Consider the following 24992-nt stretch of genomic DNA (forward strand, 5'->3'; position numbering starts at 1 on the left):
TCATTTTTTAGAGTCCACATATAAGTGATAGCATACGATATTTGTCTTTCTCTTTTTTACTTACTTCACTTAGTATGATCATCTCTACATCCATCCATGTTGCTACAAATGGCATTATTTCATTCTTTTTTATGGCTGAGTAATATTCCATTGTGTGTATATATGTGATATATATATATACGATATCTTTTTTATCCATGTCGATGGACATTTGGGTTGCTTCCATGTCTTGGCTATTGTAAATAGTGCTGCTGTAAACATTGGGGTGCATGTATCTTTTTGAATTAGAGTTTTCCCTGGATATATGCTTAGGAGTGGGATTGCTGGATCATATAGTAACATTTTTTTCAGTTTTTTAAGGAACCTCCATACTGTTTTCCTTAGTGGCTACAACAGTTTACATTCCCACCAACAGTGTAGGAGGGTTCCCTTTTCCACACCCTCTCCAGCATTCACTATTTGTAGACTTTTTAACGATAGCCATTCCAACCGGTTTGAGGTGATAACTCATTGTAGTTTTGATTTGCATTTCTCTAATAATTAGCAATGTTAAGCATCTTTTCATGTGCCTAATGGCCTTACGTATGTCTTTGGAGAAATGTCTATTTAGGTCCTCTGTCCATTTTTTGATTGGGTTGTTTTTTTGTTACTGAGTTGTATAAGTTGTTTGTATATTTTGGAAATTAAGCCCTTTTCAGTTGCATCACTTGCCAGTATTTTTTCCCATTCTGTAGGTTGTCTTTTTGTTTTGTTGATGGTTTCCTTTGCTGTGCAAAAGCTTATATGTGGCTAGACACCATTTGTTTATTTTTGCTTTTATTTTTGTTGCCTTGGGAGACTGACCTAGGAAAACATTGCTATGATTTATGTCAGAGAATGTTTTGCCTATGATCTCTTCTAGGCACTTTATGGTGTCATGTCTTATATTTAACTCTTTAAGCCATTTTGAGTTTTTTTTTTGTGTATGGTGTAAGGGAGTGTTCTAACTTCACTGATTTACATGCAGTTGTCCAGCCTTCCCAACACTACTTGCTGAAGACTGTCTTTTCTCCATTGTATATTCTTGCCTCCTTTGTTGAAGATTAATTGAGCTTAGGTGTATATGGGTTTATTTCTGGGCTCTCTGTTCTGTTCTGTTGATCCATACATCTGTTTTTGTGCCAATACCACGCTGTTTTGATTACTGTAGCTTTGTAGTATTATCTGAAGTCTGGCGGGGTTATGCCTCCAGCTTTGTTCTTTTTCCTCAGGATTGCTTTGGCAATTCTGGGTCTTTTGTGGTTCCATATAAATTTTAGGATTATTTGTTCTAGTTACATGAAAAATGTCCTAGGTAATTTGATAGGGATTGCATTAAATCTGTAGATTGCTTTGGGTATGTGGCCATTTTAATAATAGTTAATTCTTTCAACCCAAAAACATGGGATATCTTTCCATTTCTTTGAATCATTTTCATTTTCCTTTATCAATGTTTTATAGTTCTCAGTGTATAAGTCACCTCGTTGGTCAGGTTTATTCCTAAGTAATTTTTATTCAATTTTAAAAAGGATTTTTTTATTTTACTTTCTCTTCCTGATATTTCATTGTTAGTGTAAAGAAATGCAACAGATTTCTGTAAGTTAATCTTGTATCCTGCTACCTTGCTGAATTTGTTTATCCCTTCTAGTAGTTTTTATGTGGAGTCTTTAGGGTTATAAGAAAATATTTATAACAGTATCAGAGAATATGAAGGATTTAGGAATAAGTCTTAACAAAGATGTCCAAGACCTTTATAGGAAAAACTATAAAACATTATTAAGAGACATTAAAGAAGACCTAAATAAATGGAGAGATACCATGACAAGAATAGGAAGGCAATATTGTAAAGTCATCAGTTCTTCCCAAATTATCTGTAGATTCAGTGCAGTTCCATCAAAATCACAACAGAGGTTTCCATGAAACTTAATAAGATAGTTCTAAAATTTATATGTTAGACTAGAGGGCCAAGAATAGCCATCTTACTTCTGAAGAAGAGCAGGAAGGTGAGATTTGCCCTACCAGATATGAGGGCTTATTATGAAGCTTGCAGCACTTAAGAGTTGGGGAACAAATGAATTGTTCAATGAAGTAAAATACAGAGCACAGGAGCAGAGCCATACATCTATGGAAGTTTGTTTTATGAAAGAGATAATATGTCAGATCAGTGGGCAAAGAAGGAACTAAGCAGTAAATGCAGCAGGAAGAAAATTGTTATCCATATGGAAAAAGATGACAGTAGAACCCTGTATCACCATATTTAAAAAGCAGTGCACCTGGATTAAGGACTTAAACTTCAAAACCAACTTTAATACTCTTAGTATAAAATATGAGCAGATATCTATTAGATCTTGAGGTGAGGAAGTATTTCTTAAAGAAGACCAAAAAAATGCACTAACCATAAAATAATATGTTGATAAATTTGTCTGGGTTAAAAGTAAGAACTTTTGTTCATCAAAAGACATCTTAAAGTAAATAAAAAGACAAGTTCCAGGCTGGGGTAAGATCTTGTTATACATACAATTGATAAAGTTAGTACTGAGAGTATTTAGAGAATACCTATAAATAACCCAAAAGAAAAGTGGGGAAATGACACAGTCATTTTTCAGAAGAAAAAAATATGTGGCCTATGCATACATAAAAAGATGTTCATTATCATTGGAAATGGAAATCAAAAACATACAGAAATACCATTTTACACCCACTTGATAGACAAAAGTTCAAAGTTCTGACAATACCAAGCATTTGAGAGGATGTGGGTCTCCAGGATCTCTTAAGTATTGTTCATGGTGGTGTAAATTGGTACAACCACTTTGGAAAACAGTCTGACAGTTTCTTGGAAGGTTAAACATTCACATACTTTATGACCCAGCAACTCCACAGCTACATACCCAAGAGAATCTTTCCCAACTACTAGGAGATGTGTACATCGATGTTTATTACAGCATCGTTCACATAGCACTTTCTGTTCCAGATAAACTACTCACTGTACCCCGAGCAACCTAAATACATTGTCGTCTCCTTGGCTGTCCATCCTGCCCTACCTTCACCCTAAACAGAAATGATTCCCCTCTCTTCTCACTCAGTTTGCTGTTTTCTAGACATAGTTCAAGTTTCATCTTGAATTTATTGTGTAGGATTGGGTACACATACATAAAAAAGGCAGGTTTTCATGAAGTTTTCCTTCTAAATAAACAGATCTTTTGAAGATGATGTAAGAGTTTCCCTCTGCCTCAGCCCCTATACTTTCCTAATTTGGCCCTTGTGCTAAATCCTTTCTTTCTTTTCTTTGAGCTGCTACTGGCTTCTAAGGAATTTAAATCCATCCACAAAACTCACCCAAAACTTCAACTGTAGATTTGAACTTGGTTCTTTTGGTTGTATGGTAAATTAGAACCTTGAAGAAGTTCCTCCTGCTTGATGACAACTTAAATCTTATCTGTCCTACTATCAATTCTACACATCCTTAGGAAGTTTAATAATTTGCTTGTTTCTCATTGTTTTACTGAAAACAACAGAACTAGACTTAGGTCTTTGGTAGTTGAAATAAATAACATTCACTATATTGACAGAACCTCAGAGATCATTATTTGAATAGTAGAAATGAATCAAAGGACATGTCAGCAGATAAAATGAATGCTGTTTTGAAAATCTAACCCATTACAGAAACAGTTTCTATTTGTCAGTGTTTTAAATAGACCACTCTGTATTAAGAAAGGATTAGTGAGGAAGTACTATGAGAATAATTACTGAGAAATTAAGCCAAAAATAAAATTATCTCCAGGCATCGCCGAATGGAGGCTGTGCGACTGCGAAAAGAGAACCAGATCTATAGTGCTGATGAGAAGAGAGCTCTTGCATCCTTTAACCAAGAAGAGAGACGAAAGAGAGAAAACAAGATTCTGGCCAGTTTTCGAGAGATGGTATACAGAAAAACTAAAGGGAAAGAGGACAAATAAGGATTTTCTGATTGTTCATCAGACATTTTTAACAAAAAAAAAAAAGAAAGTCTGGGCTCCATATATACATACAAAAAGATTATTATGATGTGAAAAAGCTTTACAGTGCTACTGTGCCTTCTATTTAATTCAGTCCTTCAGTAAAAAGCTGCTTATCAGTATAACTTTAACAAGCTCTGCGGGTTATTTTGGATTAACCATAACAACATTCTGGTTTAAAAATCCAAATTATGAATGAAATTCTACTGTGTTGGGGGAGGTGGCATTGAGACAAAGTGCTGGTGAGATGAGAAACTTAACTCTTACCCCATGGGACAGTGTTCTGTATGTGATGCCCACCCCACCCCCACCACAGCTGAACTTGTGGAAAATTGTCATTCCTCTCATGTTGAATGTGTTATAAATGAACATGACTGAAACATACAGGAGGCCATTTTTGTTAACAAAATGAAGGCACAGCTGAAAAAAGCAAATTTGGAATTTGAAGCTTGACTTGTGTAATGCAATACTATTGTTAGCCCTGGAAATGTGTTTTGGTTTTAATCCCTACCTCCACCTCAAAACCAACAAACAAACCAAAAAGCAAACTAACCCACAGACTTGTTGAATTGAAAATGTGACATAAGTTTTTTTAAATTCTTAATAGGTTACTTTAAAATGGTTCTTCAAATATAAAGTATTGGGAAGTCTACTGTTATGCCAATGTAAGTAAATTATTTCTTATCTGAACTGTGCTTAGATTATTATTTGGATACTAGAAATGAAGTCATAGTTCATTTGGAGTCAACTATGGTCAGGAGTTTGATAGGGAAAAATATAATGAGCCTTTGTTTTAACTTGGTTGTTTCGTAAGAATGAAGCTAAAATGATATTAAACATTTTTAAGTCTGTCCTTAATGTAGTAAGCCGATTTCATTTTAAACATTGTTGAACTTTTCAGTTTATTTTTCGTATCTATCATTCAGTTTTATCTTTAACTTCACATAGAACCCCCTCACTTTATCACTTTTTTATGGCTACCGTTGGCTTTTAAGTTTGGGAGAAATGGGAAATTCTGGGACTATGAGATCATAATCTTTTTCGTTCCCTCCTCTTGTTCAGGTTTAGTTGTTAGGACACAAGAGTGACAGGGGAGGGAACAGTAAAAGTTTTGGCTGTTTGTGTTGAGGTTGTTTTGAGCTATATTTATGTGCCTAGGATAAATTTAAATTACCTGGGTAATGGGGAAGTTCTGACTTTGCTGTTATAAAAATGCCCTCTCTCCTTGTAATAGGTTAAAGTGTTTTTTTTTCAAAGGTTTGAAATCTAAGGCAGTCATATTTCAAAGTATAGATCAAAAGTTTTACTACTAAACATACATTTTAGGAAAATGTCTACCTTTAACCCACAGTTAATGAACTAAACAGCCAGTTGGCATGTGGCAACGTTTATGACCCCCTGAATTTGAAGTTATTTTGATTTATCATTGTTGCTGCCTAACCTAATAAATCTATTATTGCTAAAAGTTAAAAGGAAACTAGGCCCTAAATTTGTGAGCCCATCTACCCCCTGGTGTAATAAAACCTAAATTTATATTCACCATTTAAAAATATTGTTCTGTAAGAACATTACTTTTTGTTACTGGTTCCTAGAGACTGAATGAGTTTGTTCTCTGATTTTCATTCAGTAGGCAAGGTAGTTTAAATGCAACAGTTTTGTGATACATGAATATTGTAGATTTTCATTGGATTCTCCTGTCTTTTCCACAGAGTAGATACTCAACAAATGCTTGTTGAGTAAATGAAAGAAAATATATGAATTTATTTTGGAACTTTACCATATCTTTCATCAGGGTTTGTTCAGGAAAGCTCTGCCAAAGAAAAGCTTTGGTAGCATATTCTTTGGGAAAGAGGAGGGAAAAATAAAAAGACCAAAGGCAGTTTATTTTCAGCTCATGAAAGTTAATGCTTGAAACTGTGTTTGGTCACCCAAGCCATAAGTCAAATGGGAGGAGGGCTATTGTATTTGAAATACATTTTTTGTCCTCCAATGAGACCTAGTTTCCCACTTCCTCACTTGTTCCTCTGATAAGACTTTCCCTCCTTTTTTAATTTCTTGTACACATATAACAGTTAAAAAGAAAGAAAAATTACCCACAGCCTTACCACTCAGTTGTCTTTAGTATTCACTGTTCCTTCCAGTGCTTGTCTACATAAATACATATTCTGACATACTTGTAAGTAGCCATTCATAATGTAATTTTGTCTTTGGTGTTTTAAAACTTTACAGCCAGGCAAGACAGCCTCACAGGGGTGGTAGGGACAAGTGATGATCTGGTGTGAGAATGGGAAGAAGACAAAAAATAGTAAGGGTGGAGACTGAACCTTCCCTGTTTCATTGCACCCAGTCCTCAAGTCAGCCTGGTGCCGTCACGGTTGAGATGCTGTGTTGCAGTAGGCAGCATGCCCAGTTTCAGAGTTTCAGAATGTATTGTTTAACAGTGAGGCTTAACTTGCAGGAAATTAAGGGGTCTGTGAGTAGGGAAATCCTAGAAACTGGTTATTTTATGAGCTGTAGAACTGGTGCCATTTTTCTGTTCCCTAGTTGTGCCCATGAAAGAGGTGTGTCCGGGCTGGAGACTTAGGCTGAAATGGGGGAACACACAGCCAAGGACCAATCTCAGTTTGGTCTGATAGGTGAATTTTAGCAACTCCCTAAACTGAACAACTTTTATACTTGTAAGACTCTGATGCAAACAGTGATGGGAAAAACCTTTTCAAAAATGGAAAACAACTTACTGGTTACTCTGCTAATATGATGGAAGTTGCAAACTGGAAAATGAATGAATGCAGAAAAATCAATACAGCTGGATTGTGTGCCACAAGTTTATTATTCAATAAATACTCTGTGGTTTGATGTGCAGTATCATATGTTAATACACTGTGATTAGAAATCTAATCCTACAATATTCTGAAAGATTCCAATACTGTTGAATTGGAACATATTTGGATTAATTAAAATACATTTGGCCTCAATAATGTCCCTCAGCCATTTTTCTCGAAAGCGAATCATTCCTGGTCTGCAGAGGAAGAAAAACAAGGACACGCAAAACTTCTTAAAAATGAATCAAAACATTGAGCCAGGGATTGACTCCCTGTTTACTCTATTACATTCCTAGTAAGCAAAATGCCTTTTCAGAGTAGGGGGCAAAGGTTGTCTATTCCTTAGGCCCAATGAATAAAAAGATTTATGAGCTTATATGTAAAGATTCTTTAAAAGAGCTGCTGTACAAATAAAAGGGATTATTATACAAGAGTTAGTTACCAGTGAAGTTTCCCATAGAAATAATACACATGACCTACTTTGGCCCCACCCTACTCCAGCAACTAATCCTCAAATTTATAATCACTGAAAAATGAGACACTAAAAATAAAAACAATTTTCTAGAACAATGGCAGAATCTTACTTTCAGTTCATCCTAATGGAGTAGGTGGTCCAAAGAAGAAAAGTGACCACTACATAAATTATCTGTAGCTGTGGGCCTGCTGGATTCCTGGAGTGTGATGACCTTTTCCCAGTACCCTTTTAAAATAAGTCTCTAAGTGTTCATTACCTGTGAACTAATGATTGGCCCTCAAAGACATAAGAGACATCAATGGGTGTATCCTAAGAGAGAAAAAGGCAACTGTCAGCTTAGAACAATCATACCAACTCATGATTCTTTCCATTGCTACATGTGTCATATGTAAGCTCTTAAATTTCTAGAATTCATCTTCCTTGTGAATTGAGGGTCTATAGATGGCAGTTGTTTGTCACTTCAAACCTCTGTTCTCCAAGGAGAGAGGATATAGCTCAGTGGTAGAGTGCATGCTTAGCATGCACAAAGCCCTGGATTCAATTCCCAGTACCTCCATTAAAAATAAATAAAAATAAATAAGCCTAATCTCCCCTCCCAAAAAAGCAAAACAAACAAGCAAAAAAAAAAAAAAAAAAAAAACCAAAAAACTCTCTGTTCTCCAGAAGATCTTTTTGGCAACAAATACCTTGAGTCTCCACAAAATTGGAAACAAGTCAGGAGAGGCTGTGCTCTCATCAATAGGAGTGTAAGTCACGTGCCATCTTTATGTGCTCTGGTTTACTCAACTGACAGTACCAGCTTACCTTGTAAGGACGGCCTAAGAATGAAATCATACAGATGAATACAGCTCAAAAACATTTTTAAAACAGTACAAAAATGTAGGCTATAATATTGTCTCAGTGGTGTCTCCATCCAGTATCCCCTCCAAAATTATACTTGGAATTGTGAGCAAGAGCCCATCTCCCCAGCCCTCTCTCTGTGTGGTCTCTGGTCATGGTCACTTTCACCTCCAGCAGCCTCAATTTCCGATCTTAGACCTTGCCAGTCAGCAAGACAGCTGATGGCGGGATGTATGGTCAGAAGTGAGAACACGTATTTTACCTCTTTAGAGCACTCCAGGTTCTAAACTCTCCAAATGGGTAAGTTTGTACTGGGATGGGATGAATATAGGACATAGTTGGCTCACTGTGTGATTGTATGTAAAGCCTTAGAGTCACACAAAGACTCAAATAACTTCAGTGAAAGGATGAAGGCAAAAGGGAAATAACATTTTTATGTCTGCTGTATTCCAGGCATTATGCTTGGTACCAACCCTGCTTTTCTGAGGACCCTAACCCTGGATTCATGGATGTTATATGAACTCCTTTCACACCAGCTATCAACATATTTCATATTCATGGTCTACCTAGTGGACCAAGCAGTCATTCCTTTAAGGACTTACTGAGTGCCTACTATTGGCAGGCCTTGTTTTACAGCAAGACAAAAATCCCTGCCTTCCTGAAGCTTACATTCCAGTGGGGGAGCAGACTATAATGAGATAAGTTATATCGAAGATCAGAAGGTGGTAAAGTGTTATGGAGAAAAAGCAAAAGCATGGGAGTCGGGGTGGAAGGTGCAGTGCAGGGGGTGAGCGAGCTGGCCGTGCACATGCCTTGGGGAGAGGCTTCCAGGCAGAGGGATGAGCAAGTGCCGAAGCCCTGAGGCGGGACTACACCTGGCTTATTTGAGGAGAGGGAAGAACAGAGTGGCTGGAGCAGAGTAAGTCAGGGGAAGGTGTGGTGGGAAAGCAGAAATAACGAAGGACCAGACCACACAAGGCCTTGTGGGCCCTCACTAGTCAAAATGTGGTCGGTGGCCCTGGGTCCTGATCAGTATCACCTGGGAGCTTCTTAGTGCTGCAGAATCTCAGGCCCTGCCCCAGACCTGCTGAACCAGAATCTTCCTTTTAACGATCCCTGAGTAATTCGCATGCACTTCTGAGTCTGAGAAGCACGTTGGAACATTTGAAACAGAGAAGTGACATAGGCTCATTGATTTTCCAAGGTTCACTCTGGCTGGCTGAGAAGAGACAGGATGCAGGTAAGGGTGGAAGCTGTTGAAATAACTTTGGTGACAGATGATGGTGTCTTGGTCCAGGGTGGTAGAGGTGGAGTAGGAAGAAATGCTTGGATTCAGGGCCAGGTTTTGAAGGTAGGGCCCTCAGGGTCCCTCATGGATTGGATGAGGGAGGTGAGGGAAAAAGAAGAGCCAGGGATGCAGTGGAGGATTTTGGCCATCAGCTGAGATGAGGAAGGTGCAGGTAGGTCAGGTTTGGAAAGGAAAATCAGAAGTTCAATTTTGGACACAAGAAGTAAGATGCTTACTAAACATCCAAGTGGCAGAGGTCTGGGCTGGAGGTGGAAATTTGGGAATCATAAGCTAGAGGTGGCATTTAAAGCCAGGAGACTGGATAAGATTGTCAAGGAAGTGAGCATAGAGAAGAGGTCCAAGACCTGAGTGTTGGGACATTCCAATACGAAGCGGTTTGTGAGAAGAGGAGAGACCAGCACGAGACTGAGAAGGAATGGTCAGTGAGGCAGGAAGAAAACCAGGAGAGAATGTTGTTCTAGAAGCCAAATGCAGTATTTCACGGAGGAGGAAGTGATCAGCTTTGGCAAATGCTGCAGGCGGGCCAAGCAGGATGAGGACAGAAATACGACTGGTCAGTTTTACAAAGAAGAGGTCATCGGTGGCCTTCACAATAGAAGTCTCCGTTCTCACTGGAGCCTCACTGATGGGAGCAGGGCGGAAAAGGAAACACTTACCGGAGGTTTTTTTTTGTGGATCTTGATGGTGAAGTAGACACCGGCAGTTATCTGTGCAATGGGTATCTGAGCAGTTGGGATGCTCCAGCGCACACAGTAGATGTAGTGGAAGATGCTGTGGCCCATGTCTTCCCTCCTTAAAAAGTCTGTGTAGTGCACCCAGCGGCTGTGATACTCCCACTTCTGTTTACAGAAAAAAGAAAAAGCACACAGAGGAAGGAAAGCAGACTTCTACACAAGTTCACTAGGTGAAGGTGCACAACAGGAGGGGTTACAGCCCTGCTCCTGGAGTCCATCTCTAACACTTTTGACTGAGATTCACACTAGAGTCAGCCCCCACTTGTCTCCACAGGTAGAGAAGAGAAAAAGTGGAGCTGAAATAAGTGAATAGTGCAGACATCACTTGAGAGTGGGCTTTCGAGTGCAGGAGGGCACACTCAGATGTGTGTGTACATACACACCGCACACACACACACACACACGCACCTCCTTCCAGACCCTTACTTGGAAGGCAAGTTTGGTTCATTGGAAAATAATTAGAAAGTGATTAGAACCTGTGTTCTGCTCACTCCACTCCAGGAGACCTGAAGGTGTGACTAGAAAGTAATGAGGCTGGTTTCACAAGCTGTTTTTGAAAGTCAGACTCATTTCGTTGCAGCCCTAGGTAGCAGATAAAATAAGGTCAGAAAAGGGATGGGCCTGGCAAAGGACCATCCAGACCCCTCAGATCCCTTGGCAAAGCTTCCCCATCCAAAGCGCTAATCTTACTAACACCTGGGGTCCACAGACGTCATGATGCAGCCTTGAGTCTCAGCACCAGGCCTTGAACGCCAGAGGTATTCAGCGAGTTTGACAGAACCCCCTTGCACTGGCTACTGGGGCACTTCCAAATCAAAAAAGATCGTGAATTAAGAGGAAGGTCCACAGAAGGAAGGAAGTGGATGACAGTCTGACAATCCCAGTGATGTGGGAGAGGTGTGGGAGGAGACTGGTAAAAAGATTTCAGGCCCTCCTAAAAAGAACTAGACTGGCCTTCTGCCTCAGCTCTTTATTTCAAATTTCTACCCGATTGGCTGTTCCCATTAGCCAGAGAGGAGCACCAGACTCTAGATTCCTTGAGATCAGGGTCTGTGTCTTCTTACAGAGATCGTTGTTCCTTTTAACGAAGGAATCCAACAGTCAACCCCTCGAGGCCCACTGGAACATGCTTTTTTTCCCCCCACTTTTCTACATTAATATACTTTTTCAGGCCTAATGTTTAATCTGTCACACAATCACAGACTTTGTAGCATTGAAGTGGTCCCTGGAGATCACCTAACAAAGCCCCTCACTTTGCAGATGAGGATCCGGGGGCCTAGAAATAGGAAGGGACCATCAAACACAACAGCTGAGACTGGGGCCCGGGCTCCCCAGCAGCTCAGTGCTCTCTCTACCCCATCAGATGTCTTAATTCTAAGAGTTTCTAAAGCAGCCTTAGATAAAAATTCAGCTGTTTCCATCAGGCCAGTCTCTCCCCATTTTTATCTCTGTACAGGCAGCTTTATGTAGCTGCAGCGAGTGTGTATTATCCTTGTGTTTTATCATTTTTACATAACATGGCTTCATATACTCACTTCTAGGAAACAGTGTCTCATTGTGCTGCTCTACCACGGATGGCTTAGCCAAGTACATATTGCTGGACACTCAAAACCAACAGGCATCTCGAAGTATGTGCACAAAACTGTTATCAATGGTAAGTGTCATTTGAGGGAGTAGAACTGGGTTTTGTGGGGGTGGAAGGGGACCTCGCATTTTCTGCTTTGTGTCTTTTTCCTCACTAGGTTTTTTTTTTTAATAATGATGTCTTATTTTCATGATAAAAATAATTTTAAGTGTTTTAGTGTTTTAGGTATGGGGAATTACCAGTTTTCCTTGTCTGAAGAACTTGTGTACTCTTGTGGTCAGACTGCATTCCTGAAGAAAATAAACCAGTTATGCCCAGTGACATAAGTGTGCCTGCTCCCTCCCTACACACAGGCCTTCTGACACCAGGTTTAACCATTCTTATTCACATTGCAATACCGTAAAATCTTTTGAATTTGCATTTTTCGTTGACAGTAAACTCTCCATTACTTTTGTCATCAAAAAGTACTTTTCCTATAATTAGGTGGAAAAAGTATATCAGACAGACCTATGATCAAAACTTCATTTTGCTGTTTAATCAGAAGGACTTCGGACAAACTTCCCAACCTCTCTGAGCCTCAAGGTTTGTCATCTGTAAAATGGGTACACTGATGTATGCACACACAGGTTTGTTGTGAAGATTCAGTGAGACAATGCATGTGAAGTACCTGGTGGTGCTTGGCACATAGTAGTGCTCACTCAGTAAATGGTAATAACTCCTAATTTGCCACCCCCTGGCGTCTGGTGGCCTCTGGGAAATCTGCAGTAAGCTAGACAAAGCTCTCCATCAGAAGTGCCTGGCACTTAGATGGTAGACTTGACTTCTAGGGCTTGCTGCATTAGTGGGGCTGGGAACAGGGTGATTTTTCATCGAGTTATATAGAGCTTTTAGCTTTTCAGTTACCTTCTACTTTCTAATTGTTCTCTGTCCTCACAGCAGTCCTACAAATGGGTAAGACAAACACTTTGACCTAGCTTTTCATCTGTGAAGAAATAATGGTATGGAGAGAAGAAAAATCTGTTCGTGTATTCAACACATACTTATAGAGCATTTACTATGTATCTGACCTTTCTAGGGGCTGGGGACAGAGCAATGAACAAAAGTCTCTGCCCTCATGGATCATGCAATCTGGTGGTGGGAGAAAGGCAACAGGGTAAATAAAATCTAATCTCTTAGGCAGAGCTAAGTGCTAATGGAAAAAAAGTCAGAGGAGAGACGGGTGCAATTTTAGATGATGTGGCCAGAAGAGGCCTCAATGAGCAGGTGGCGTCTGAATAAAGAGCTGAAGAGAGGGAAAGCATGAACCATAAGGAGATCTCAGAGGAGGGAGTTCCAGGTAAAGGGAATGGCAAGTGCAAAGGCCCTGGGGTGGGGGTGTGCCTTAGAGTTGAATGGCAAGGAGGCAAGTGTGGCTGGAGTGAGGAGGGTGAAAGGGGAGAAGAAGAGAGGTGACGAGGTCTGAGCAGTCTGGGGGGAAGGTGGCGGGTAGAGACTCAGATCATGTCGGGCCCTGTAGGCCCCTGTCAGGACTTACTTTTGCCTTTAACTCAGAATAACTAGTGGGATCTGTAGGGGAACACTTTCCCGCTTGTTCTGTGTCCCATTCCAGTCTGATTCCCTGGGTGCAGCAGGCAGGGCCTGTTGCCCAAACCCAAATGGAGATGGGGGCCGGGCAGGAAGGCCTAAGAGTGACTAGGACTTTGCACCATTCCTCTTCAGCCTGCTCCAGATCCCCCTTGCCCTGGGAATGGAAAGTTTTGCCATCGGGTTACAAGTGGAAGTTGTGGAGCCAGAAACCCCTGACCCTTCCTCCTTCTCTCCTGACTGGGCCTTCCCAGGTGCCCTTCGGGCGGAGGGCTTGAATGGGCTGACCAGAGGGACAGAGGCAGCTGGAAACTTCTCCCAGGGTCAGGGAGTTTGCCTCCACCAATTTCTACTGGTTTCTCTTCGAAGGAAATACAGTGAGTGGGGATTTCAGGCCATTCTTCTTTATTCACTGCACTGGTTATGCAAAGCAACTCACGGCCTTCTCCCGGAGGCTGCCAGGATAAGCCCTCAACTGGGTCAGAGCCAGGTCCATAAGGAGAAAGAAAAGGAATTTATGAGCATGTACATCTGACTGTCCAGTGAATATGTTTCAAAGCTAAATAAAAAGACTTGTGATCTATGTGCCTCCCCTGTTAATATGAGCACTCTAAAGTTGGAGATGGTGAACTATTTTAGGGGGGCAGCTCCCTCCTTAGGCCACCAGTCCCCCAGTTAGAGCAGCAGCACGGGAAAGTTGCTCACTGAGACTATCCGAGTTTCCTAGGGAAAAGAACGGTTAGGATGATACCAACACTGGGAAATGCGATTGAGCTTTTAACCTTCAAAGACTATCCCATCTTGATTCTGAAACCCAGATGAGGACAGTTTTTACTTATTCTGGTCGCCTATGAAATCATCTCTTAAGCTTTCTAGGACTTCAAACTTTTCATCAAACAGGAGACTTTCTATTGTTCTTTGCCTTTGTATGCCAAGCTGGAGTGGTCAACTCACTTACCAAGACAAACTGCTCAATTTGTTTACGGCCCCTTTCTGCTGTGAATTCACCGTGTGTGACCCAGTCGATGTTTTTGATGGGGTTTTCAGCTTCTGCAAACAAGGTGGGAATTCATTAGTTGCCTCCTCTCCTTGTGTGGCGTGTTACGTCATCAGACAATCCTTGAGGCACCCAAACAGGATTACCACCTTTCACGGACTGAACAGCAGCAGCGATGACATCCTTAGCTAGAGCTAGAGCCACTTCAGTTACACTGCTGGTGTCTTGTGTGTCCGCCGTCTGGCTTGTAGTCTCTTTAGCCACGTTTACTTCCTCCTGAAATCTGACATGTTTCGTCCGCTTCATTTTCTTTTGACTGGAAAAAGAAACTCAAGAAGTTACCTTTACGTGTGTGTGTGTGTGTGTGTGTGTGTGTACACTCATATAAGTACAGACTATGTCTTGAGAAATCACAAGATACAGGAAATGGTCATTTTCTCGATGGAGGGGATTAGGGGCTGGGGTAGGAGTGAGGCCTCACTGTTTACCCTTTGTGTCTGGCTGCTGACATCCACTATTCCTGAAAACCAAGGATTTCCCCAATCTCATAGCCATGAAGACTTAAGTCAAGCAAGATGTAGTAGAATGATTTCTAACTTTCTTAGAGTTCTAGCAATATTGATTTCTAGTTGAGTCTTTATCAGAACCTCAATCACTGCTTTAGGTGGCTGAGGGCATGTGGCTTTTTAAAGATAAAGTGAATAAAAATGATGAGAGGCAATACAGTATAGAAGGGGCTCATTTTCCACTTTTTTTCTTTTGGATTTTCTAGGTATACAATTATCTGTCAGAAAGTATCACTTTTCACCACCTTTCTCCCAGCAGTATACAAGCATGAGCTTTGGGTAACACTTCCGGGAAAACAGAGATGAAGGTGGAGGTGATGAGCCTGCTTCTCTCGCGTGGGGCTTCAGTGGGGGTGCTTCCTGGTGTTACACCACAAGCGTGCTGCTGCTTCATGGCTTGAGATTTATTAAGAAGATATATTTGTCTGCTCTTGTTTTAGTAAGATGTTTATCATAAGTGATAATTAAAATTTCCAAATGCCCTTGACATCTACTGAGATTGTGGAAATTAGAGTTACCAGGGCTGTGAAGGGTTTGTCACCGAGCTAGAAGTCTGCTGCACATTTTCCATGTTTCCCCCATCTTTTCCCTTGAGTCTTAGATCATCTTTCTTTCCCTGCTATACTAAAGTCTCTTCACTGAGGAGCGATACCTTACTTCTAGCAGTTATAAATCCCTTGCATGGCGGGTGCTGCATGAAAGTGGATCTCTCACTCCGAGGGGAGCTATTTATTTTTCAATCAAGAGCAACTCTCAGTTTGGGGTCTTTAATGTACCTCGTTGCATTCAGCTCTCACCAAGTGCTGTGAGATGGTGCGCTGGAGACCTCGCATTTGCCCCTCCAGGCCCACTGCCCCCGTCTCCCCTGCTGTCCTGGAAGGCAGACCCTTCTGGACTGCAGCAGTGGACTCTCTCCTGCCCTGTCTTCCAGGCCACTCCACACAATGGGGAGACCAGGCTGAAGGGAGGAGAGTGAGCTAGAGGCATATACTCCCCGGGGGTCTCCCAGCCCAGGTCACCTGTGGCTGGCTGTGAGGGGAAGGCGCCACCTGCCCTGGGGCAGCTCTCTCACCACTCAGTCGGGTGAGGGTGACCATTCTCTCCCCTCAGCTTTACCAGCCTCAGGGAGCTGCACGTGCCCTCCTTTCCCTACCGTCTGCCCTCACCTTTGTAAATATTCCCTTTACTTAACCCTTCTCAACCTCTCCTACTTTTTGTGCCAACAGTTTCCTGCTGGGACCATGAGTCCTGGAGAGGGACTCCTGTTACCATATGAATCGAGGAAGCCTGTTCCTGAGGCTGTCAGCCCAGGAGTGGTTTGAACAGCTTCAGACCTGCCAGGAATGATGCTGACTCGTGTTCACTGGCTTTCCTATCAGCAGGTAAGCTAGTCTGCCTCTGCCTTAGCTCCCTGTTGTTAGACAGGGTCATCCGCTGGGGGCAAATGGAATCTTCTCAGGCTGCCCATCCCAGAGCGAGGACGGACTGAGGGTGGGGGTAAGGGTGTCTGAAGGCCCTGAACCCTAGAAAACTGGTGCTCCCCAGCCCAAGGGTCATGCCAATTTGGCCAAATCAATTTCCCATAAACTCCATAGTTAAAGACAACAACAGTTTTTTTGTAAATTGGTAAATTCGGCAGGCTTTGGTTAATTAACCATACAGCAATTTGATCCTTCAGAAAATGGCCCATTTGTAATGAAAAAGAATATATATGTATAACTGAATCACTATGCTGCCCACCAGAAACTAGTACAACATTGTAAATCAACTATACTTCAATTTTAAAAAGTGGAAAAAAAAGAAAATGGCCCATTTGGCTACTTGGTCACTCAGTGACTTGGCTTCAGCAAATTACCTGTTAATGAATTAACTGGAAGCCAAATCTATGACATCCAACACCAAGCAAATGAGGTGGGGGCCTTGTCCATGGAAAGACCTCCTTAAGACCTTCCCCAAGGAGACTTGTGCTCTGATGGGAGAGGGAAAGCGGAGAGCAGGGCTCAGGACACAGTCCAGATCTTATCCTCACATGTCCGTGGGACAACTCACTTTTTTTTTTTAATGGCAGTACTGGGGACTGAACCCAGGACCTCGTGCACACTGAGCACACACTCTACCTCTGAGCTACACCCCTTCCCAGGACGAATCATTCTTTATCCTCCCTCCCACTGGCCTTTCCTAGTTCCTTTTCTCCCCTTCCCTTCCTAATGAGGCCAGATGGGCAGAATGGGTGTGAAGAGTCAGGGGTGTGGTCAAGTTTGGGGTCTGGGTGATAAACAGGGAGAACCACTGCAGGTCCTTTTTGAGGAGCCCTCCCACCCTTAGTAACCCCCGATACCTGAGGGACCAGATCCTTGTTTGGAAAAGTAGTAGCCAGGAAAGCCTCAGACAGTCTCTCAGCAGCTTTTCCCAGGGATTCCCAGATGGAATGTTTACAAGTACTGCCAGGGCAACACCAATTTCAACCAATGGGAAGCGAAGCCCAAATGCCTCTGTTAGTGAGGGAGGAGGACAGTCAGTCACAGCAGCAATCTTACCTGCAGAGCAGGACCAAGCTGTTGTATCCGTACCCAGCTTCTCCCCAGGAGGAGACGGGCTTGCAGAACTGTGCCAGGAAAAATAGTAAGTATAGGCCGCACAGCTGGCACATCCTGGAGGCCCTCATATGTGCTCGTCACCGTGTGAAGGGCTTATTTACTCCTCTCAATAGCCCCGTTAGGTAGGCGTCAGTGTTTTCATTACAGTTGAACAGAGGCACAGAGAGAATTAAATAAATTGCCCCAAACTCAAACCCAGAGTTGTCCAACTGCATTGACTGAGTTTTTACTTATTTATTCCCCAATTCTGAGGTTAGGAATTCCCTTGTGTGCTTGATTGTTTTCAAAGATGTCTTTTATGAATCAAGGATGAGCTTATACTATAATGGTTATCAGCGTAGACCCAGGGACAGTTTACTTAACATTTCTAAGTTTCCTTATCTATAAAATGGGGATGAGAGTGCCTGTGGAATAGGGTTCTAGAAGCCACCATCACCCTGATACCAAAACCAAAGACACTGCCTAAAAGGAAATCACAGGCCAAAATCTTTGACGAATATAGATGTAAACATTCTCAACAAGATATTAGCAAACCAAATCCAACAACATGTGAAAAAGAGTATATACACTACGATCAAGTTGGATTCATCCCAGGGACACAAGGGTGGTTCAACATTCACAAATCAATCAATGTGGAATAGGGTTCTTTATGAGGATCAAATCCGATAATCCATGTAAAGACTGAGAACAGTGCCTAGTACATCATACACTCTATAATGCTTAGATATTATTTCTAGTATTATTATTAATAGTAGTAGTAGTATAGTGTTCTTTTAAGTGGTGAAATGAAAAGTTGTTGGCTCTATGTTAGGACCCAGTTTTATTTTACTAATTTTTTTAATTCATTGAAGTTCTAAGTCTCAGAACCCCTGCCGTTAACCACTGTGCTTGTATAAGGAGTAGTTGGTTTCTCACCAAACTGGCCTCAATCACAACAAAGTCAGTGCTTTGTTGAGTATCCTCTTTATCCAGGATGAAATGCTGAGCTAGCTGCCTGGAAGACACACACAGACCCAGGGCCCACATACAGATTGGATGCCAAGGTGGTGCAGTGAGGTAGGGATGGTACTGGGGAGGGAGATGGGTGGGAGGTACTGTGGCTTAGTTGGAAGAACTCAGACTCTGATCGAGGGTAGGATTTCAAATCCCAGCTCTGCCATGCATTGGCTTTGTGACTTTAGGCAGGTTGTTTCACCTCTCTGAGCTTCATGTGTACAATGCGGATCTTAATAGGAGTCACTTCATAAGGTTGATAAGAAGATGAAATGAAGCAATTCATGCAGAGCGCTCAAAACAAGGACGGGTACACTCTAAGTGTTGTCAGCTGAAAAACAAAAAAACCCAACCTAAAAGTTGCAAGAGTTACATTTTATTCAAGGAGCTTACTGAGGATTCTAGCCCAGGAGATGGCCTCTTAGTTCTGAGGAACTGCACCAAAGAGGTAAGAGAGGAGCCAAGATATCTAGGAAGTTTTGTTGAAAAAAACAAATGTAGTCAAACATCAAAAGATTACTGCTAATCACAAAAAGCAGACATCTCAAGTTAATGAAATTAGTGATTCTACATTTTGGAAGATGCAAGAGTCTGGGCTCCTTAAAATTATTCCTTTGATATGCATCTTAACTATCTAGGGCCAGTATTGCTTCCCAGCCCCCCATCCTGAACCCCACTCAGGGCACACCCTGATGGTTGCAGTGGCTGATGGCTTGATGGCAGGCAACATTCTTTGTCCACAGTGCTCAAAAAACATTAGTTACCACAATCATGATGATGAAGAAACTAACCACAACAGGCAAAGTCCAAAAGTATAGGAGTCAGAAAGAGCCCGCCACTTCCCAAAAGCTGGGAGAACGTGCCTGGGACAACAGGGGCAGGTGTGTCTGGAGCCCTCACTGTTTAGGCCCCCTGCCCAGCAGCCAGGGCAGGAGGAGGATGCGTGTGGACACTGGTATTGGTGAGTCCGCAGGTCCCTGATCTACGAATACGACTGATGATAGGACTAACTTCAGTTCTGTTCTCTGGTCTGACTCCCACACAGCCCATCAGACCAACTCTAGTGCCACAGCTGGCCCGGATCCACAGCCCTGCCCTCCTCTGGGTTCCCTGGGGAAAAGAAGGGAAACGGGAAACACTAGGCCCCTCAGTAGCTGCATTCCCAAAGGGCAGAGCTCTGGCTTCCTGTGTGCCAACCTTTCGTGGGCAAGGGCAGTCGGACCTCTCCTAAGAAGCCCGGGGGCCAGTGATGAGAGGCCCCAGGTAAGGACCTGGCCTGAGAGGCAAGCAGTGGGATTCTTAATTACCCAGAGGAGAGAGCCATGCAGGCAAGCGAAGACAAACTCCTAGTAGGCAAAGTATTTTCGTGGGGTAGCCAGGAGAGATTTACCAGCCAATTAGAAAGGCTCCTCTTTGAAGCAGGAGCTGCAACTCGGTGAGCCAGAACTTTACCTCTTATCCCCAGCCAAGCCCCTCGCTGAAGCGACAAATTCTGGCCTCGGGGCTCTCCAGATTGAGAGGCCTTTTGAACTCTCATGCAGCGCAGAGGACAGGTTCTTCCAAGCCGTGCCCTCCTCCTCGGATGCTTCTGCCTCCCTGGTGAGGCAGGAGCTGGTCAGGGGCTCAGCAAACTCAGTGCCTTCTTCCTCAGGAAGGAAATCTCGAACTCGGCAGCCCCGCTCCTACCGCCCCCCACCCCCGCCATGAGCCTCACCCCCGAGGAGCCCCAAGCCCTTGTCCGCTCGCGTGCCCCCGAGCACCTGCGAGAACGTGGAGCCGGTGCGCAAGGACGTGCCCGGGAGAACCGCCACGAGGCCCTTCCAGACCCTGCCTGGGAGCGGCAGGCCGGTCGGCCCGCGGTGAGCGTGTGCCGCGGCCGCTTCCCGGGAGACCGACGACGCGGGGTGGGCCGTGCGCCCCACCCGCCTGGGCCTCCCGCCGCCGCCCCGCCGGTCGGAGAGGGCGGGGCCTCCCCTGCCCGCGTGTGGGAGGGCGGTGAGCTCGTACCCAGGGTGCGGTGCTCACCATGGTTGCTTTGGAGCCCCGTTAAGGTCGCTGTGAGCGTCTTCCTGAATTGAGGACATGGGGCGAAGGCCCCGGGCAGGGGTGGTTGACGCCAGAGCACGAGGGGCCAGAGCGAAAGCCGGGGTGGGGGTGGGGGCCCTTCCGGACGCCACACCCTCGCACCATGGGCCTTGAGTTCTCTTCTTTTTATCGCTGCCCCTTCAGTCATATTCATTCCCTCTCTGTTTCTGCCCTCGCCTCCCCTTGTACCCTCGTGCTCACCCTATCCCCCCTCTCCTTTGTTTATCTTCTTATTCTCCCCCCGCCCCTTTCCTCCTCCCTACTTCCGTTCTCAGCGATGACGCTCTAGCTCAGTGCTGACAATCTCTTGTCGAGTGAACCTAGTCGGCCAGCAGGTATCTTTTAGCAAAGTGCGCAGGTGGCAGGCACTGTGGCGAAGTGAAGCCGAGTAAGACAAGATTCTCACCTTCAATGCACTTACAATCTAGTTGGGAAGATAAGGTGTGCTCACATGAAAGGATATCTAGCCAGTCACATGTAGGTAGCAAGGCACGTTGGATTTGGGCAGGTTCTACATCAGTGTGGCTGAGTGACTTCACATCAAGTCTGAAAAATCACCAGACTGTCCTGGGAAAGGAAAGGAGGGAAAGGAGAGAAGGCGGTAGGAGCCCGGGGGCCTTTCCTAAACTGGGGTCCATTCTCCATCCATAAAGGCCAGAGGCCCTGAGCACTGTGCTGGTCAGTCCCAGATGAGTGGATCCCTGAGAGTCATGATGTCACAAAGGCCTCTCGGAACATTCCAGCCATCCTTAAGCATGCAAGTCTGCCACAGGGCGAGTACCTCATTGAACTGGGCTTTGCTCAGAACACAAGTACTATGGCAAGCTGTTCTCACATGGGTGGACTTCTGATGGCAATGCCTTGATGTTCTGCTCCACGGTCAGAACTACACTGGGCCATACTTAACAGGCACTGGATGAAAGCTCCAGAGTCATCCTAGAGACCTGACCCACCCTGCCCCAAAGACTAGGCTCTTAGAGGTAAGAGAGGAGAGTAGGCTTCTGGGGGGCTACACTGTTTTCTGGCCTCTAGAAACAAAGCCTAGAAGGAAAAAAATCCATCTGCAGAATGAGACCCTCCCCAGCCATGTGGCAGGTGGCACAGGTTGGGGGGGGGGACAAGCAGGTATACCAAAGAAACCCTTAAGCACATGGGAAAGATTTTTGTTTTCTTGGGACAGTGATGCTCAGTGATGCTTTTTTCCATTGTCTTCCCTTTTTTTCTACTGCCTTTGCTATTACAGTTCTTTGGGGTTGTAATAAAATTGCATACTTGTTTGTAAATTGTATTACCTGACCACTCTCTAGGCCGTATATAGTAATTGGTGCACCTCCATGTTTTCTGGAACTGAGGAAGATGCCTGCCAAGAAACAAACAGATGAAACAAAATGTGTTCAAATTAATAAAGCGCCAGTTACATACAAGATCGATCTGCTAGGCCATTTTCTCAGTGATGCCCTGAAAAGAACAATTAGGTCTCTAGTTCTGAATCAAGATTTGTGGAAATCCCAAAAGCAGTGATTGGGCTCTTCATCGCTAAAGAGCCTTTGGGGGTGGGGGAGGTGTACTGCGGCTAACAGCTGTAAAGAGGGTACACAGATATGCCAAAGAAGCCTTTTACAGTTAATGCAAATATAGCATTAGATTTATTCTTCACAGAAATTTCCTTCTCTTGTCTTTTATCAACAATGCACCAAAATGTGAAGGTTATAAGAGCATGCTCACCCCCAGCTCAGGGTCTACTCCAGCTTTATCTGGAAAGCAAAGGAAGAGGACATCCCAGAAGAATATTCCAGAGTATGCAAACCTCAGAGATAAAAGATTTGGTCAGGGGTGTGTGGATGAGGTAGGGGGAGGAGGGGACCATTACACAAGCACACAGAGGCCCAAACCAAGAAGCTGAATGCCAATGTCTTTAGATCTTTAAAATCTGCATTGACATACTTGGGAAAGAAAAAACTCTAGAATTGTTCCAGGTGTCTTGTGTCTCACAAAAGTATAGTAGAATAATTTGACTTCTCAGGTCACAAAAGTATGAGGGTAATACAAAATTCTGAAAACTAAGAGATGTTTAACACTCACCCCTCCTCTCATCCAGAAGCTTCCTGTTGAGGGCAGCCAGCTTCAGTCCCATCCAGTCACCAGCTTTCCTTAGAGCAGAGCCAGCAGCATCCGCTGAGAGGGGTAAGCAGGCGCTTGGTTCCCACAGTGGCGGTGAGCTGGATTTTCTTCTCTACTCTCAGAAAACACCTTCAGAGTAATTAGTGTCTTGATGGAGGGTAGTGCCGTCTGTTGTCTGTGTCACAGTGCTCCGGGGATTCCCGAGATGTGCTCACTGGTTCTAAGACGGAACCTGAGATTGCCTACACTTGGTTACATGCTGGGCCAGAGGGCCCGCCTGACACCACATTTGGGTAAGAGCCTTTGGGGGCCCTGGGGGTGGCTTGGACAACTGTTCAGGGGGTGCTTAGCTGTAAGCCAGCCATGATACCTTCCACGTGAGCAGGGCTGTACGTTTACAAACACTCCACATACATGACTTCCTGACAGTTTCGGTACCCAGGGACGTGTGCAGAGCACATACTTCCTCACTTGAGAGATAGGAGACCTGAAGCTCAGAGCAGTGAAGTGACTTCTTGCCTGAGGTTGCACAGGTGACAGGCGGTGGTGACAGTCCTCCCAATGTTCCGAGTCTCCACATCTCTTCGGGAAAAAAAAAAAAAAAAAAGCTTTGTTCTTTGCCTTCTTATCTGCGGCACATCACTTGCAGGGAGTTGGGACACACCTGTGGGGAAACAAACGCCTCCAGGGATGTGATAAAGTTCAGGTTTAGGGATGAGCCAAAGGAGAACCTGGGATCTGAACCTTAATGAGAAAAGAACAAGGAACGGGGGAAAAAGGGGAACTGCCCCCATGTACTCCTGAATAAGTAGGAATTTTAAAAAAAAACCAGCAACACTCCCTGGTATGTGCCTTGATGGAGCCCCTGCTGTTTTCAGGGTTTCTCCATCTCAGCAGTGTTAACATTGTGGGCTCCCACTGTCCTGGCTGTCCATGCGCTGTAGGCTGTTTAGAAGCATTGCTGGCCTCTACCCACTAGATGTCAGTAGCACTTCTTCTAACTCCCCATGTGACAATGAAAAATGTCTCCAAACTTTCCAAATGTGCCCTGGGAGGCAAACTCACCCTGGCTGAGAACCCCTGCTTTCAGTCCGTCCTCTGCAGAGCAGCCCCGCAGCTGTATGTGGGTGGCCACCTCAGCCTCCTGCTTTCTGCCCCAAAGAGGCTCCCAGCTGCCCTTGGAGAGTCCAGCACCCCGAGGGAGATGTACTGGGCCCGTGTGTGTTCTGGGTCTCTCTTCCCTCTTTCTTGCCTCAGGCTTTGCTCTGGTTCTGCACAACTACCTGTTGCCCTTTCCCGCATAGCCATGCTAGTTTGTGCCCCACACTAACGCTGTTTTCTCGGCATGGAACGTCCTCCCCTCAGTTGCTTGTCTCATAAATGCTTCCCAACCTTCAAGACTTGGCTTGCTGTGGGCATCACCTGCAACCTACCTGAAACCCTTCCCCTTCCCCCAATCTGAAGGCTGGGTCAGGCCCCACCTCTGTGCCCCCACAGCATCTTTCGCAGACCACTGTTTTGGCACTCATCACACCCCAACCTGTAATTGTCTTTCCCCCCTATGACAGAGCTCCAACCTGAAATTGTCTTTCTCCCCTATGACAGAGCTCCAGAGGGGAAAGGCTGTCTTATTCAAATCTGAGGCACAGTGCCTGGCATGTGGCATTTACTCAGCACTATTTACTGAAGTGAACCACAAAGGACAGTTAAAAGCACACTAGGTTGGGAGTCCAAACACCAGGCTTCTAGTCCCTGGTCTGCTGTTGGCTAGGTAAGTGATTGCTTCCCATCCCTCAACCTTTCTTAAGTTGGAATTGCTGATTCTAGAATGTTCTTTTTACCATAAATAGTTCACTTAAATGTTTCCCAAAGGGCAGGGCCATCCTCTTCCTCCCCCTTCTGAATGTGTATGGCTTCGTCTAACATTTTTCAGTCTTTTCCTATTTACTATTTCATTTGATCCCAGGAATAACTATGGCAGCCTGGCATATATAATTTCAAACAAGAACCATTCTTCTAAACAAGTGACATAAAGGTAAACTGCGTATCAGGTGTTACCATCACAGAAGACAAAACATGCGTTTACATGTGCATAGACACTTTGGGATGGTGTGACAGTGGGGCAGGCACTGGGCAGGGGACTGGAGCAAGTCTTTTCACTCTGTACCTTATGCTGTTGGATTTTTGAGCTATGTGAATATGGTATCTATTTAAAAATTAAAATAAAGAATAAAACCATATGTATAAGGAATACAGCCAACATTTTATAAC

At 44.0% G+C, this 24992-nt stretch overlaps 2 protein-coding genes and 1 long non-coding RNA gene across 8 annotated transcripts in view; 2 read left to right on the forward strand and 1 right to left on the reverse strand.

Annotated features, from left to right (window-relative positions):
- Nucleotides 1-6869, forward strand: part of NKAP (NFKB activating protein) — a 19219-nt gene extending 12350 nt beyond the window's left edge. The window contains exon 9 of the mRNA XM_032475402.1: nucleotides 3800-6869. Coding sequence (XP_032331293.1) covers nucleotides 3800-3974 — 175 coding nt within the window. The 3' untranslated portion in view covers nucleotides 3975-6869. The remainder of the gene's footprint in view (nucleotides 1-3799) is intronic.
- Nucleotides 6825-20934, reverse strand: AKAP14 (A-kinase anchoring protein 14). 6 transcript variants are annotated; one of them, XM_032475404.1, is made up of 8 exons: nucleotides 20276-20934; nucleotides 19968-20111; nucleotides 17264-17417; nucleotides 14509-14675; nucleotides 14321-14412; nucleotides 10116-10298; nucleotides 7567-7619; nucleotides 6825-7032 (listed from the first exon to the last, which is right to left on the reverse strand). In XM_032475404.1, the coding sequence occupies exons 1-8, from the start codon at nucleotides 20541-20543 to the stop codon at nucleotides 6900-6902; spliced, it is 1194 nt and encodes a 397-aa protein (XP_032331295.1). In that variant the 5' UTR covers nucleotides 20544-20934; the 3' UTR covers nucleotides 6825-6899. The 6 variants fall into 6 exon arrangements, with proteins under 6 accessions (XP_032331295.1, XP_032331298.1, XP_032331297.1 ...); XM_032475407.1 differs by lacking the exon at nucleotides 19968-20111 and having other exon boundaries at nucleotides 20541-20934; XM_032475406.1 differs by lacking the exon at nucleotides 19968-20111.
- On the forward strand, nucleotides 17785-24972 carry LOC106729692. Its single transcript, XR_004318096.1, has 4 exons — nucleotides 17785-18578; nucleotides 22699-22784; nucleotides 24327-24492; nucleotides 24688-24972. It is a non-coding gene; the product is annotated as an uncharacterized LOC106729692 (long non-coding RNA).
- The last annotated feature ends 20 nt before the right edge of the window (nucleotides 24973-24992 follow it).

This window comes from Camelus ferus, chromosome X, assembly GCF_009834535.1.
Source record: "Camelus ferus isolate YT-003-E chromosome X, BCGSAC_Cfer_1.0, whole genome shotgun sequence".
In the NCBI taxonomy this organism is placed as follows: Eukaryota; Metazoa; Chordata; class Mammalia; order Artiodactyla; family Camelidae; genus Camelus; species Camelus ferus.

What these genes read in the sequence shown, in the direction of transcription:
- AKAP14 (XM_032475403.1), bottom strand. Translation starts at nt 20,754, where the DNA reads ATGAATATGACTGAAGGGGCAGCGATAAAAAGAAGAGAACTCAAGGCC. An exon ending in GGCTTGGCTGGGGATAAGAG is followed by an intron (nt 14,676 to 19,967) that starts GTAAAGTTCTGG and finishes TTCTTTTTCCAG; the next exon opens with TCAAAAGAAAATGAAGCGGA. An exon ending in GGCCAATCATTAGTTCACAG is followed by an intron (nt 7,033 to 7,566) that starts GTAATGAACACT and finishes CTTCCTCTGCAG; the next exon opens with ACCAGGAATGATTCGCTTTC.